At 39.7% G+C, this 17,043-nt stretch overlaps 1 protein-coding gene across 2 annotated transcripts in view; it reads right to left on the bottom strand.

Annotated features, from left to right (window-relative positions):
• LOC120533166 (NACHT, LRR and PYD domains-containing protein 12-like) overlaps positions 1-16,737 on the bottom strand; it is a 33,770-nt gene extending 17,033 nt beyond the window's left edge. For both annotated transcript variants that reach the window (XM_039759879.1, XM_039759880.1), the window contains exons 1-4: positions 15,043-16,737; positions 6,094-6,267; positions 3,942-4,115; positions 2,961-3,134 (exon numbers count right to left, since the gene is read on the bottom strand). In XM_039759879.1, coding sequence (XP_039615813.1) covers positions 2,961-3,134; positions 3,942-4,115; positions 6,094-6,267; positions 15,043-16,649 — 2,129 coding nt within the window. In that variant the 5' untranslated portion in view covers positions 16,650-16,737. The remainder of the gene's footprint in view (positions 1-2,960; positions 3,135-3,941; positions 4,116-6,093; positions 6,268-15,042) is intronic.
• Between the last annotated feature and the right edge of the window lie 306 nt (positions 16,738-17,043).

Here is a 17,043-nt window from a genome sequence, read left to right as displayed (position 1 = left end):
TGCACTTTCATTTTGAACTGTTTCAGCCACCATCTTCTTTGCTGTGGATGTCACCATTCTATGTACCTGTTGTATATCACGGTTGCTGTTGCAGTTACTGAGGTTGCCACCTTATGTTAACTCACAGCTGGTTAATAGGTCACCATTCACCACACCTCCTTATCCAAGTCTGCAGATAAAATTTAACCTGTGTGTGCATTTTTGCTAATTCTACCAACCCTTTAAATCTCTGGTAATGATCCTGGCTTTGATACTTTTTTACTTAAACTTTGACTTAATTTTTGCTTGTCTTTAGGCCAGTACACAGCTGTCTTACTCTTTTTCAACCAGTTTCCTCTTTCCAGCTAGCTGATATAGTACTGCATATGAAACTGTTACAATTATCCACTAGATGTTTGCCTGTTTAAAGACTGGTCCAATTGTTTTGGCTGTTACTAACACCTTCCTAATATCTAATGCCAGACAACTTTAAACATGCAATTGTTCAGCCAATGCTGAAGAAGCCTCTCTCTTGATCCTAGAGTTCCTTGAAACTACACACCTATTTCTTAGCTCCTGTTCCTGTCCAAAATTTTAGAAAAGGTGGTTTCTTTGCAGTTCCTTTCATTTGCTGCACCCTTATGTTGTCTCGCTCTCTCAGGTCAGCAGACCAGATGCTTTTATGTTTTCCTAAGGCATGATGCAAACTCTTAGGTGATCGGACTTTTTCAGTTGCAGCTCCAAAACTCTGCAACGATTTGCCGTTGCACGTTAGGCAGGCGCCGTCACTTGCTGTCTTTAAACCTTATTTAAAAACACACTTTTACTCCCTGGCTTTTAACCCAGTATGGTATGTTGACTATCTGTGTACTTTTTATTATGAATCTCTTCAGCTCTTATGTGTTTATGTGTTTCTGTTTCTTTTACCCTTTGGTTATTGTGTGTCTGATATGTTGGGTTTTTATTGTACAGCAGTTTGGTCAGCCTTCATATTGTTTTTAAAATGCTTTATAAATAAATAAATAAATAAATATGCGGAGGATTATAATTTTTGCAATGTGTTTTAATCAGGATTTTAAAAATTTCATAGTACACAATCTACTTTGTTGAAGGTGACAAATTAGATCCTATTAACCTTGGACTCAGGTTCTTATGCAGTTTTAGTGCTACTGGATCTTAGTGCGAACCATGGGATTCTGTTAAAATAGCTTGCCAAGTATGAAGTTGGCATTCAAGGCTGTGCATTGAGATGGTTTGAGTTCTACCTTAAAGGTAGATCTACTGTATGTCTGTTGACATAGAAAGTAACTTCTCTCAGCCAGCAACTCTCATGCAAGGCATTCCACAAGATTCCATTTTGGCCCTTCTTTTATTTGCCCTTTAACTGCTCCCACTTACCATTGCTGTGCTGATGATACCCAGTTATAACTCAAAGTCACACCTGACATCATTTCATCGGTAAAGAAAACTAATGGAGTGCCTTGATGATGCTAAATATTGGATGGTGCATCCTTTCTTACAACTAAATGAAAATAAAACAGAGGTCATTATTTTTGGTCCTACCTCATCCACTGCTGAAATCGGCTCTCAGTTAAACTCTTTGTCAGCAGCGATTCATAATGATGTCAGGAATCTGGGGAATCATCTTTGAGGCGTCACTAAGATTTGATAAACAAATTTCCACGGTAGTAAAGTCCACTTGTTACCAATTAAGGCAAATCTCAAAACTAAAATCTTCTTTCTCACAGAAGGACTTGGAAACAGTCGTTCGTGCTTTTATCACATAGACTACTGTAACTCCTTATAATGGGGGAGCATGGCTTGCCGCACACACCACACGACAAACCACCTGGATTGGGCCCCCAAGTGCAGCGGGTGACAACTCAGCACCACACTGGAGCAGTGAGAGTTATTATTTTATTAAATGCTGAGGCTAGGGATCTGCACTGGCAATCGGAAGGTTGCCGGTTTGAATCCCGTAAATGCCAATAGGGAGTCTGCTCTGTTGGGCCCTTGAGCAAGGCCCTTAACCTGCAATTGCTGAGTGCTTTGAGCAGTGAGAAAAGCGCTATATAAATGCTTAGAATTATTAATCCTCAAGTAAGTTGGAGGACCTGCTTGCAGGGCTGGATGCAGATTAACGTGATACGCAGGACCAATCAAATGCAGGTTATGGGCCCAACGAAGTAGAGTCACTTCTACCATTTGCGAGGATTGCCCTAATCTACTCTGTCATGCCTTCAGCTGGTTCAAAACACAACAGCTAGATTTTTGACTAGTATACTAGAAAAAAGGATTACATCTCCCCTGTACTAGCCTCTCTCTACTGGCTACCGGTGAGATCTCATACTGATTTTAAAATTTTGTGGTTTTTAAAGCCTTGCATGGTGTCACTCTAAAATACATCTGTGATCTCCTTCATTATCTCTTGGCACAGAGAGCCTTGAGGTCATCTGGAAAACTAATCCTCGTAGTTCCAAGATCTCGGCTGTAGTCAAGGGGATACAGAACTTTCTTAGTTGTCGCTCCTAGGCTTTGGAATGATCTGCCTCTCCATATCAGGTCTTCTTCCTTTATCAAGGTTTTTTATAACTTAACTTAAGACCCACTTCTTCTCTGATGCCTTTCACGGTGTGTAAGGGTGTGGGGGGATGGTGTTAATTCATTGTTTTATTAATCTGTTGTTATACTATTGTTTGTATTGTGTTTATTTTATTGCCCATTTGTACAACACTTTGGCTTAACATTTGTTGTTTTAAATGTTTTGGTTACTGTCACCAGTGCTGTTTCTTGTTTTCTGTCCTTTCATTATGTTCTGACCATGTTTCATCTTCCGATTAGTATCAGTAAATGTACTCTGCTAATACCCTGAACTCGTAAATCCCAAAATGAACAAATACATAGCAGAAATCCATCCAGAATAAATGTTGCTAATGATGATAACACACACACACACAGGCACACACAGAGTGTTTTCTCACCTCAGTCTCTCTAATTTACAGTTTTTGATGCTAAGGCCTTCACACAGCAGACGCACTCCTGAGTCCTTCAGTTGATTGTCTCCCAACTCCAGGACAGTCAGTTGTGAGCATCCAGAAGACAGAACCAAGGCAAGAGCCTCACAATTTCCAGAGGTGAGACCACAGGAGTCCAGCCTGTAGAGATGAGGAGAGAGAAAGTGAAGGTACAATTGCAATGTCCTCACGACAAGCAGCATATTAAAAACGTATCATAAAAATTCAAAACTACAACCTGCTTAAGTGGTGTGACAGATAGAGGGTGCTATCGTCCTCTTGAACCCTCAGACAATACGCGAGACACCAGGTAAAATTCCAATAATTATTTTTATTCGGACAAATAAGTGCAGAAAGCACCCTCCTCTCCACAATACTCATTAACCAATACAAAATACACAATAATAACCACTCCACCACTCCTAGACGCGTTGCCACCCTTCCACCCAGCTCAGCTCGACGTCTGGGATTTCCCATTGTCCTTTTATATTGCCTGACCCGGAAGTGTTTCCAATTGTTCAGTCCATGTGACTTCCTATCACATCCGGGTCAGATAAAAAGTCCTCTTCTTCATCCCGGAAGTACGTTATTTCCCCTGACGCTGTGACTAAGACGTACTTCCGGGTTAAAGGGCACATATGATTCTCTGGGCCCCCCTGCAGCATCCTCTATGGGCCCCTGTGGTATCCAGCAGGTCTGTGGATAAAAACTCCAATGTCCAGAATTCCCTGCTGGCATTCGGGGCACCTCCATGCTGCAAGGAAAGCTCCACCTGGCAGCCTAGGGGTATTGGCCGGGATGACTGGCCGGCCATAGTCCACAGTGGTTTCATGCCCAATATGAACACAGGATTTCATTTTGTGTGTCTAACACTCACATCCACAAAGCCTTCATTGTATGTCTGTAAACCCCAAAACACACTCAGACACACACAAAGTGTTTCCTCACCCCAGTATCTTCAATCTGCAGTTTGGGTTCCTTAGTCCTTCATTAAGAAGATGAACTCCGGAATCCTTCAGTTTATTTTTATCAAGCCTCAGCCCAGTCAGATGCGAGTGTTCAGCAGAGAGAGCAGACGAGAGAGCTTTGCAACATTTAGAGGTAAGACCACATGATGACAGCCTGGAAAGATGAGATGAGAGGCAATGATGACTCTACAAAGAATCACATACAGATAGATCAACTCAAGGTGATAAATAAATGAGCAGTGCTTCCAGGTAGAGACATTTTCTTGTCTGATCCTTACATTACAAATGTGTCCAATTCAAGCTGCAACGCACCAATAATCACACCTAATCACACAGGTGCATGTCCTTTTTCATCCTCATCCTCATCATCATTATCCTATTCTCCCCACTTGTGTGGTGAGGGCTGTCTCAAGGTAAGAAAGTTCAGTTGCTTTGTGTCAAGTTTTGTGTGGGGAAAATTGAAACTGTTTTACCTTTCTTTTGGAAACTAAGCATATTTCAGCTTTGAATCTTTAAAGTCTGTTGGCCTCTTATGAATTTAACTTAAAAACAGATGTGCCATCTTCATACAGGCTCTCAACTTCAAAATGAGAGCACAGGTGGAGCCACCTGCTGGGTATTTCTGCCTGATGCACCTCTGACACTGCCACCTTGCTGGCTGCAGGGTCATCAGCTGGAAGCCACCCTTCCCTTATGTTTCGCTCCTTTAATCCCAGGACATCTCCCTGCCACCCCTGCAGCCACCTCTTAGCTCCCTTTTGCTTCCTCCTCCTCTTGATCTTTTTGAGGGCCTTCCTTATCTTTGAGCCTGTAGTTCTAAGTGACTTCAGGAACTTCTAGGAGCATGTTCCAGTGAAGCCTAGTGGGAAGATGAAAGCCCTCCACCCTGCTTCCAACATACAGTTAACAGTTTTGTATACTATTCCACTTTCTCTGAAAGGCCGCCTCCATCCCATCTCCCCAGTCAATTCAGCCATGATGATCGTCCTAGTAGTGGTGGACGAGAGCATGATATCTGGCTGTAAAGAGGTTGGGGTGATCTCTTGTGGGAATTCCAGGTCAGCCCTCATGGTCCACTCTCCTCCAGATGACAGGAGGGACCACACCCTTGTGCTGCTGTTCTGGGCCTTGCACTCTTCCCTGACCAACTAGATCAGCCACCGTGAAGTTACCAGGATGGTCCCTGTTTGCTTCTGACCCATATGCCTCCAGAATTTCATCGAGCTTATGCAGGACCTTCTCAGGCAATACTTTTGTGCCCTTAGAAGCTTCATGGATTTTCAGCCTTTGTATAAAATAAATCCTCTATTTTATAGAGATTTTTCAAGGACCTTTTTTGCATCAGGTCGGGGTCTTGACCATATTCATATTTAAAGTATTTTTGAGACTCCCAAATCCCAACAACATAACATAAAAAAATAACATCAAAATGAATAACCACCATATCATGAAAATCGCAATATTACATAAGTAGAAAGATAAAACAAAACCAAAAACAGAATAACATAATATGAAAAATTATATTTAAATAATAATAAAGATTAAATGTGGTTACGCAATTTCCTGTGGTTATTTACTCCCTCTCATTACAGTTATTGAATTTTAATTTCATTTTGACATACTGAGCTTGTTAACCTGATCTCTGTCTTCCTGGTTGCAACCTTTTCCCTGTTTTTAATGCTGGGCCTTGGCCTCCTCATTCAATTTTTCCAAGAAGATGTTTCCATTCTGATCAACTAACAGACAAGAAATCCTGGAATAACACTGAATAACTGGAAACAAAACAATCTCCTTAAGATGTTTAGTCCCATAAACAAAACAAAAAAGGAAACAGAACTCACACATCTTGCCCTCTGTATGGTACAAGAAAACTAATCAACCCAGATTTGATATTTAGCGGTATATTTTTATTTGCTTTTGGACTTTTTACATCCCTCCCAGACGTTATGACAGCAGTTTTAACCAAAGTTTTAAGCTCCTCCTCAGACTTAGTGGGTTTTCTCACAGGTACTATGTCTTTCCCTAAAATCCCAAATAAAAGCAGATTAGGTTATTTGTTGAGTGTCATATAGACTAGTGTGTTTTCCCTGCCCTTATTACATTAGATCTGATACAAAACAGTTTCCACTCACTCCAGTGTCTCTAATTTACAGTTTGCGTTCCTCAACCCCTCACATAGCAGATGCACTCCTGAGTCCTCCAGGTTATTGTCTGACAGCTCCAAATGAATCAGACGAGAGTGTTTAGTGGAGAGCACCAAGGAGAGGGCGCCACAACATCCAGAGGTGAAGTGACAGGAGTTCAGCCTATACAGAAAAGAGGAAAGAGAAGTGAAGGCCTGGTGATTAAAGACAGACAGATACAAAGTAACTAGGACTTCTTTACATGGGCCTGAATCGATCTTTGCTATTGATGAGTGTCCCAAAATGGCAGTGCCCACAATACAACAATATGGTATCAAGGAAAACATACAGCAAAACATTCTGTTAATCAAGATTAAAATTATTCCAGACTTTTAAACAACGAAAGTAATAATGAAAGATTAGGATTCTCTATGATTCCAAACCCAGAAAAGGCAACTCACCACTAAAGAAAAATATATCTCCAGCACAAAAATATTTATAAAAAAGTGTGCCAAATCATAACAGATTTCCCTTCTAGAGCATGGTCTCCTGTTGTGCCTCTTAGGATTCTGATAATACCGTAAAATGAATATAACACAATGATTTTGGTTAGAACATTAGAACAATCTAGATGAGAACAGGCCATTCAGCCCAACAAAGCTCGCCAGTCCTATCCACTTGTTTCCTCCAAGAAAACATCAAGTTGAGTTTTGAAAGTCCCTAACGTCTTATTGTCTACCACACTACTTGGTAGCTTATTCCAAGTGTCTATCATTCTTTGTGTAAAGAAAAACTTCCTAATGTTTGTGTGAAATTTACCCTTCATATAAGTTTCCAACTGTGTCCATGTGATCTTGATGAACTCATTTTAAAGTCACAGTCTCGATCCACTGTATTAATTCCCTTCATAATTTTAAACACTTCAATCATGTCTCCTCTTATTCCTCTTTTGTTTAAACTGTAAAGGCTCAGCTCTTTTAATCTTTCCTCATAATTCAACCCCTGTAGCCCTGGAATCAGCCTAGTCGCTCTTCTCTGGACCTTTTCTAGCGCTGCTATGTCCTTTTTGTAGCCTGGAGACCAAAACTGCACACATGACTCCAGGTTTATGATAAAGAACGTTCTTCAGGGCTAAAATCCCACCAATACACAACATATTACGCCACCTTTCCATGCATTCCATTTATTATCTATTAAAAATGATTTTGTTTTGTTTGTGTATTCTTTTGTTTTTATTTTATTCTTTTTCGGTGAGTATTGTTTTGCTTATTTTCCTTCTTTTATTTCTGCATTATGCTAATTATGTATTTTTTAGTTATTTGTGTTATGCCCCCTGATTTTTTTATGTTCAGCTTAAGGGGGTAGGGCCACCAACACTGTAACTGGGGGACTGTCTGTTGGGCTGCATAAGCCTACAAAAGCTGCATATCCAGTACGGAGGTGTTGACTCTTGTTCATAGCTGAGTGGCTCCCCCATCTTTGAATTCCCTTTCTGATTTTTGGAAGTTTTTATTTTTTTTGTTATCTTTTGTTTATTTTGAAGTGTTTGCTTTTGTTTCTTGATTGTTACATTGTGAACTTGGTTTTGTTAGCCTTTTGGTTTACGTCTTGTAGCCAATTTTCTAAATATGTTTCATTCTGGTTTTGTTTTTGAAGTGTTTTTGAAAATAAACTTTTTACTTATTAAGAAACATTAATTGGGTTATTGCTGCCAAGAGGTTTCATGGTTTGTTTCTTCCTTTCTGGGTTTATAAATTGACACGCTTTCCCCTTTTGCTGTTGGGACTGTGTAGGCCATGAATCCTGCTTCTTCAATTTAGAACCAGGCTGTTTTGTGATGGCAGGGCCTACCCTGTGTTTAGACCTGTGTAGGAGTACAGGTCTGAAGTCAATTTTGGGGCCTAACTCCTTTTCGAGTACAAGTTCAGGCAAGGAAAATTAAGAGGTATTCAAGCAGCTGCATTATAAATAGCTTTTACTTATTCCCATTGTCATAAATTATGAAACTCTGCAACCCAGTAATACGGTTGGAAGTCACGTAATGCCATGCTATGATCTACAGAGTGTCATCCTGTTAATATGTGGCCTTTTTTTGTGGACCATATGAAAGAGCTTTCAATTGATTTGAGGTTTTTGGAAAAAAAATATGAACATGCAGGAAAAGAAATATGAGTTTTGAAAATATATTCATTTTAACAAAGAGAAAGATGAAGAGTTGACAATTTATTAACATATTTTAACTTATCTCTAACATGTTGCAAAAATTTCATTTAAAAAGATCTTTACATATCCTTATGACTAGCTATAAATACTTAAATTGAAAGTGCTCTAGAAAAGGCGAACTTTATTCCAATTACTGTTACAATCAAGGATTGTGTACTGTACTGTTTAAATGTTTGGGTTATAAAAGCCTCCGTTACAGAAATCTGAAATTCTGACTCAGTAAATATTTAACTCTTTTAATGCCAAATTCTTCTTGTTATGTAAACTCAGACAGTCAGTTTGCCTTTTCACCTTCTTCTTCTAGGTTCCACACTAACCAACCAGGTATCAGCATATACATATAGGATCCTAAGCTTAAATAAAAGATGAGGCCTTGCTTCCAAAACTCTAGTCCAAGGCTTTAACTGAGGCCTAGAATTAAATTTTGGGCTTCTCTGCTAAACTCTCAGTAGACTATACTATACCAAAAATAAGAATGTTCAGTAAAAAAGAATCCTTAATCATCTTCCAAAAATATGTAAAGACTTGAGTAGAGGGAGAGGAACTGTAGGAGCTCCGGCTCTGAATGATATAATTAAAAGTCTTACTACAAAAATATTTTTCAAAACAGGAATAAACAAAAATGAAAAAAAAAGTGTTTGCCTTAAAGGCAACCTGGAATGGTTAAAACAAGTCCACATTTTAATAATTCAAATTCAGCAAAACAAAACCAATAGATCAAAATATCCGGGAAATCCAACCAGTACTTAGAATGGTCTTCAATTATCAAACCTCAATGCCACTCTGAGGATCTGTTGTGCTCAGCTCAGTTTAAAGACTGCTTCAGCATTAAGGAGGCTCACCCACTGAAGTTCCACATAAAGGGGACAGGGCACATAAGAATATAAACTCATAAAAAGTAAATAAAATAGAGAAGAATCTAAACAATAATCTAATCTTATATATATAAATGTCTACCCGTGGAAGTGTGTGTCTCTGTCTGTCTGGCCCGGGAGTGTGAGGCTACAGCATGAAGTTCAAAGAGATGGCAAGGCGGCCCCAAGTTAACGAGTCGGAAGAAGAAAGAAGGACGAGGCTACAGCATGAAGCTACAAGAAAGCGACTCCATCGCCAAAGTAAAACTGCAGAGGAAAGACTAACTCGCTTAGTCGCTAATACACAAGTGAGGGAAGCACATCAGCAAAAGAAACCTCAGAGGACAGAGAAACTTGCTTAGCCGCTGATAGACAAGGTGGGTGAGCAATCCGCAAAACGCAAAACGCATTTCAATTTTTTTTTTTTTCAATTTCAATAGTTTCTAGGAGCCTGGGCTTTTTACAGCATGTGCGTACACAGGTAGTTTAGAATGAAATGATAAGGTCTGTGTGTGTATGTGTATGTGTGTACTGTCCCTCAGAGTAATCTGATTGGTCAGTTTGGATTTGGTGATACGATCAAAAAAGGAAGTGCAGAGTCACCTTCATAGACAGGAATTATTAAAAACTGACAGTGGTGAGCAAGGCACCTCAAAATAACAGTCTAAGAAGACAACTTTATGGGAATGCGCTCGACAGAGGGAGCATCTGTCAAGAGAGCTTCAGACCAAGGTTATTATAGTTTTGCCTTTTTATATTAGTTTTTATTTCTATATTTTTTCTGACCTTACTTGGAAATTCAGTTTAGTTTTAGTTTTCCTTCATCATGTATTTTCAGTTTTAGTTTACTTTTTATTTCACAAAGACATTTCTATTTTATTTTTATTTATAATAGTTTCAGTTTTAGTTTTAGTAATTATGGCATGGAGCTCCTACGGAGTTTAGTTTTGTGTCACAATCAGGCAGAACTGTACACTTAAGGGATTTGGATACGAGTTTAATGTTAGTGGAAGCTTACTGCACTACTTGGTTTACTATTTGGTTTTGATTTTTTTTTATAAAAACAAGCACAAACAATCAAAACTAGATAGTGAATATGAACAATTTTATAAATTTTAAAATATTTTCTCATGAAAATCACGGGGGCTTAGGAAGAACAGGACTCTTAGACTTGAATCAGTGTGCAGACCCCACATAGCAGTATTGAGGGAATCAAAGAACAGCAAACATGTAGTGTGAAGGTTAGGGGCAGTGAGACTTGAATAGCCCAACATAAAGGACAGCAAACCCATAATGAGCAGAGCAACAGCAGGTAACAGGAGTACGGATAGGCATAAAACGACAGATAGCATCTGAGAGTAAGAACAATACGAGGTGTGGCAGAAAAGTAATGAGACTGGCAACACTGCAAGCGATCTAACGCGCTGCGCTGTTGTCCTTGATAGAGCACGTGTATCAGTACCCTCCCATAGCTCAGTGCGAGTTTCAACTCCTTCCGTTAACTACGTGATTTTTGTGACTGCTATTAGCGAAGTTGTGTTTTTGGTTGTGCGTCACGCAAAATGGAACAGCGGAATTTGGAGCAACGTTGTGGCATTAAACGGCAAGTGTGACGTTTGAAAAGTTAAAACAGGCCTATGGGGAACATTCTTTATCCCAAGCTCAAGTTTTTCACTGGCACAAATCATTTTTGGAAGGTAGAAAACACGTTGAAGATGAACACCGTTCAGGCCGGGAGGACTTCAACTTCGAAAACCAATGAAAACATCGAACGTGTGAACACTCTTGTGAGATCAGACCGTCGTTTAACATTAAGAATGTTGAGTGAACAGTTAAATTTAAACAGATTTACCGTTCATCAAATTTTGACTGAACATTTGCACATGCGAAAGGTCTGTGCCAAAATGGTGCCAAAAAACTGCCCTCCCCATAACAGAATTTTTGACCTCAAAAGGCATTCCTGTGGTTCCCCAGCCCCCTTATTCACCTGACCTCAGTCCGTGTGACTTTTTCCTTTTTCCTAAACTGAAAAATGTCCTCAAAGGACGTCATTTCGGGACTTTAGAAAACATCCAAAAGAGTGTAACGGACATGCTGAAGACCATACCGGTTGAAGACTTCCAGCGCTGCTACCAACAGTGGGAACAACGTCTCCATCGGTGTGTAGCTGCCCAAGGGAACTACTTTGAAGGGGATAACATTGATGTTTGAAAAAAATAAAACTTTGGTAAATAAAAAATCAGTCTCATTACTTTTCTGCCACACCTCGTATATACATTATCTAAACCTGTTTATCCAGAGCAGGATTGCAGGAAACCTGGAGCCCACCACAGCAGGTTTGGATGTAAGGCAGGAAAAATCTCCGGTATGCAATGAGGTTGATGTTAAGAACAAAAAGAATATGATATTTCAACTATCTATATTGACAGAGAGAAAGAGAGAGAAACATGAAAAGAGGGAGACAAATGTTTTAAAATGTAATTCTGCTAATGGAATACTTTCACAATATCAGGTATTTTGAGTTGAGAATATGTACTAAAAAAGATAAATGAATAAACATAGAATAAATACAAAAAACCCATTGTGTGTTTAGTTTTTCATCACTTGGCAGACTCTCTTCGCCTACCTACCTTTGTTTGTGTCGCTTCACTGTTAAACAACGTTTTTAAAGCAAAAGGGATTGGTCAGCAACAATACGCTGATCTTGTATGATGGATGACCTAGTCAGTGTCTCAATCAGTGCCGTTTTATTTTCAAAAACCAGGAGTGGTCTCCCGTACACTATCTTGTATACTTGGATATGGGGATGAATATTTGAGGTGTAAACAACAAGACAATTATTATATTTTTATATTATGTACGTTAAGGAACCATCAACAACAAATCAAATCAAATTGATAATATATTGAACAATTATTATAAAAGTAAAGTTGAATAAATCGGATTCTGCAGCTGCATGAATAAAAAAAAAAATGTGCTCAGGTAAAGTACCACTTCTGGGTGATGTATTTGACCCAAATACACATTTACAATTGTAGTGTAACAACCACATGCTGTCTATCTAGTTGCGCTTTTGAGTTATCGTGTTTATATACACAGAGACACACTTGCACACACATACCATTTCAAAAAACTGTATTTTTGGTAGGTCTATAACGTCAAGATTCATCAAAATATCGAGGTTGAATGTTTTCATGACTATTATACTTTCTCTATACCTCGTATATGAGAAAGTAAACACGATTTCTCCTGTGCGAATTGGCAGGTGAATTACTGTCGACAAAAAGCAGTCACGTGAGAAATAAACTGAAATGTTACTCACTCGTGATTTTTCTGTCCATATGGTAAAGGTTTTGTTGACCAGCACATTCTGATTTCAGCCGTTTGAATTACGTCTTAATATACAACAAGCGCAAAGAAAGGCGGCACGTAAATCGCTTTCTATTTCACATGTTTTACACACCCGTATTCAGCTTGCTCTGTCACCACAAATTCTGTTTTAGAGTTAAACTTACAAAGGTTAAAGACTAACGCCAAGAATATTCATTCAAAAACGAAAACATAAAATATTTTAGTAAATTATTATTTTATTTCAGTTAGTCTTTCCAGCTACTTTAATAGTTTTATTTAGTTTTAGTTTTTCATTTCGGTTTTGTTAATTATTTTATTTCAGTTTATGAAAACGTTTTTTTAATAATAGTTTCAGTTTTGATTTTAGTTTTCGTTAACTATAATAACCTTGCTTCAGACACACAAGAAGACAGAGAAAAGGGCACTAAAAGACATTGTGGAAGACAAGAAGTGCCATAGAACCCCAAACCCCAGATACAACTGACAAACACGCAGTCACAGGTTCAGATAAAGGTTATTTATTTTCCCTAATAATTTTCACAACAATTTTCCTGTCTTCTCTTTTCTTCCTCAAACTCCTCTTCCTCTCGCAAATGTTGCCCTCTATCTCTGGACTCCAACTTAAAAGGAGTTATCTTGGACCAGGCAGTACTTCTGGTGCCAGCCCAGAGCCCGATGGAAGTACTTCCAGGTCAATTAGAAGTTCCCTAATGCAGGGGGCATATCTCCCTGTAGCACCCTCTGGTGACACCAATGGACCCCAGCAGGGTTGCCTCATGGTACTACAAGTCCCATGATTCCTTATCATTATTGAAATGGGTCCCAGAGCCCAGGGATGCTTCTGGATGCTTCTGTGTAGTGGTATAGGGAGGCATATATTTTTGAGACAGCCTCCCTCCATTGTTCTGTTATATTGGTTCAATTTCCATCTGTCCATACAATGTGGCCCTCTAGAACATGTACAGCAAGAGATATCAAACATTTTTAAAATGTACTCTGCTACCTGTCATCAGCAGGTAATGTGACTAGACAATACATAAAATATAAACAAACCAAAAGCACAGCCATAGTTGTTATGCAAAATAATACTTAAGAAACAGCAAAAATAACCAAAGAAAGGAGAATACACTGAAGCCAGAGTTGACATTGTTTCTAAGATATAACACTGCTGTAAAGAGCATTAACAAAGGAAAGAATTAAAACAAATAAACTGGAAAGAGACAAGAAGAGCCAGTTCTAGGCAGTATGTCTGTTCATCACAGGGTACAATCCCTCAAACTGGGTTGATTTATCTCTGTCAAGTGTCGTGAAAGTGGGGGTTCCTCTAAGCAAAACCCCAAAAGGAGGCCTCTGTGGTAGCTGGGGAACAGGCCCTCAAAATGAGTAACGAGCCAATGCACTATTAAATCCCAAAAACTGATGCAAAAATCACCCCGAAAGGAAGGGTCCATCAACCTTTCAACGTGTAAACCAAGAAGAGCAAACAAGGAATCTTTATTAAATGAAAAATGTATTTATCACAAAAAATCTCTGATGCACAAGAAGATCCGAAAAGCACAAAAGGCTCAAAAGGAGTTGTCTTCACAAAAATAGTCAAGTCTGAAAAACACAAATCCAAAGAGAGGTCGAGAGACAGAGGAAGAGGTCAAAAAATCCAGAGAATCAACAATAAACAAAGCAGTAATCACCAGAACTTGCCAATGCCTAGCGCATACAATGCACAGCAGGCGACTGTGTGATCCTTCAGGCTGTATAGGGTTGAGGAGGCAGTCCCTTGACAGACATGGACAAGTGGCCCCGCCTGCTGGGGAACCACCCACAAAAGGCAGGGAACATAATAGAACAAGCACAGACACATAAAAATTATATAATACACAAAACTATTTAAAAAACACACAATAATGCAAATATCAAAAGTAAAAATATTAACATAAGTAGAGGAATCAAACATGAAAACTGGACTTTAAATACCAGCCAGGGAAGGTACCCTGGCAAAAACATAACACCAATTAATCAAACCACATTTTTTGGAATGTGGGAGAAATTGGAGCAGCAAGAGAAAACTCAAAGACGCATGAAGAAAAACGCAAACCTCAAACACCTACTATATCAATAGCATGACAATTTATGAAAATATGAATCCTCACAGCATAGAGTGTTATGCTGAACTATGAGCACAGGTGAACGTCACCTAAAATCATAGATGGGGCTTTTTTTTACCTACGGTACATAATTCAAAAGGTGGTATCTTCTGTATGGTTGTTGGCTGCTCCTTCACACCATCTAATAAGACAAAGAAACCCCTAACTCACTGAAGTATTTAAGGGATCTCACATACACCCTCATCAATACCAAGTACAGTAAGAGATTATCTCGATGTTTTTTGGTGCATGACATCCATGTAATTTATCACATTAGTGACATCATTTTCTGGGGTGTAAGGGCAGAACACAGTGGACTGAATTAATCTACTGAAACCCACCTCTGTTTACAGAATGTTAAAAAAATTAAAGAATACGTGATTACTCACACAACATTTCTACTACAACTAAGACCAGGTGTCAGTCTCCAGGTGGATTCTGGGGTGAGATATGTGTTGGACAAGTCAAGATTCTGAAGTTCTCCACAGAAGCTGATGACAGAGCCCAGCACAGCACAGTCAAGAGGACACAATGTTATTTTCGTAAAGTCCATGTTTAACCCCTTTCCAAAGGTGCCTTTGATTATCTTCTGATTCTGAGACTCATAAAGCCACTGACACACTCGCAGAACTTCACTCTTATCTCCAATTCTTAGAGCCTGTTCAGCTTTCTGCTTCACCCATTTCAGGAACGGCACAGCTGTGTTACTCTCAACCTCTCCTATAATGTCCTCCATTGTTTTAAACACAGATGGCTTTGTCAATCCGGCCAAGAAATGAATGAAAATCTCAAACCGCCCATTTTCACAAGAGTCCATCTTCACCAGCAGCTCCTCAACATCTGCTGATGGGTCAAAGAAGAAGGAGCAGGCAGCCATGAACTCCTGCAGGGTGAGGTGGAAGAATGTGTACATTGTGGACTCAAGAATGCTTTCCCTTTGCAGGATTTCTTTGAGGAACTCAGGTAAAGATGAGGAGGACAGGATTGGCTGTAGCCCAAAGGTGTACATCTCAGACCTGTCATAAAACACCAGAATCCTGTTGGTGATCCCATAATAAGCCATCTTTCCCAGTTTGACCAGAATTCCCTGCTGGTCCTCGACTTCTTGTCTGTGCTTCGTTAGGATGTTGTGAAGGAACATCACAAACAGCTCAGTGACAGTTCTGGGGGCAGTTCCTCGCTCTTCTGCAGGTGTCATAAAGTGGTTCTTGAGCACAGAGCAGATAATCCAGCAAAAAGAGGGGTTGAAGCACATGGTGTAGAGGATGTCATTCTTCTGCACAAACTGAAAAACCTCAGTGGCCAAATCATTGTCACCAAAGAACTTTCTGAAGTACATCAGCCTTTGTTCAGGTAAGAACCCCAGGATTTCTGCAAATTGATCAACTCTCTCCAGGTCAAGGGACTCCAGGGCTGTCGGTCGAGTTGTGATCAAAACTGAACAGCCTTTCAGTAAAGTCCCTTTAACTAGGCTGGAGACAAGGATGTGGACAGGAAAGTAGTCATCAAAGTTTGAACACAGCCGCCTTTGTGTGAAATCCAGTTTTTGTTTGTATTCATCCAAGCCATCGAATATAAAGAGCAGAGATTCCGGTTTCTTCAGGATTTCTCCCAATCTCAGATCATTGAGATATTTATAGTGCCTCACAATCATCCTGGTCAGAGACATCTGTGGCTCCTTCTCATTGCCCAGGAGGTTGAGCTCCCTGAATTTAAACTGGAACACAAATGCAAACCTCTGGTAATGAGTGCCTGTAGCCCAGTCAAACATGATCTTCTGAACCATGGTGGTCTTTCCTATTCCAGCCACTCCACTGACCACCACAATTTTGGGGATAATCTTACTTCCAGGACTCCTTCTGAAAAGCTGCCCAGCCCAGATTTGCTCACATATCATTTTTGTGTGCTCCTCCAACAGCTTTGCATGAGTCCTTCCAATCTTCAGAAATTCATGGTGAGTCTCATTATAAGCCCTGTTGTGCTTATTTATGACCATCACCTCTGTGTATAGAGCCTCCAAGCACACAGCTCTGGTGTGTGAACCTACAGGAGAAGTCCGATCATTCAGAGCTCTAGTGGATTTAGACAGCCCACCTCTGTGTGTTTCATACAGATCTGAAAGACACAATGAGAACAAATGAGAAACCTGAGAGTCACAGGACTGGAGGAACTGCTGACCAGAGTCATGAGAGGAGTAGATTACCTTTAATATGAGCCTCAATTAGAGGGGGCTGAAGACTGGACCGAATCTCCAACAAAAGGCCTGATCCTGGAAACAAAGTGAACAATCACAGCAGGATGGAATGATATCAAAACAAGCATTAGACATTATTGATTCCCAGAGAAACACAAAACACATGAAATTTATTCCTTGACAAAGTCTGACAGAC

The sequence above is a fragment of the Polypterus senegalus genome, chromosome 8 (assembly GCF_016835505.1).
Source record: "Polypterus senegalus isolate Bchr_013 chromosome 8, ASM1683550v1, whole genome shotgun sequence".
In the NCBI taxonomy this organism is placed as follows: domain Eukaryota; kingdom Metazoa; phylum Chordata; class Cladistia; order Polypteriformes; family Polypteridae; genus Polypterus; species Polypterus senegalus.
Note: the sequence above shows the minus strand (reverse complement) of the source record. Positions and strands in the feature narration are given on the sequence as shown.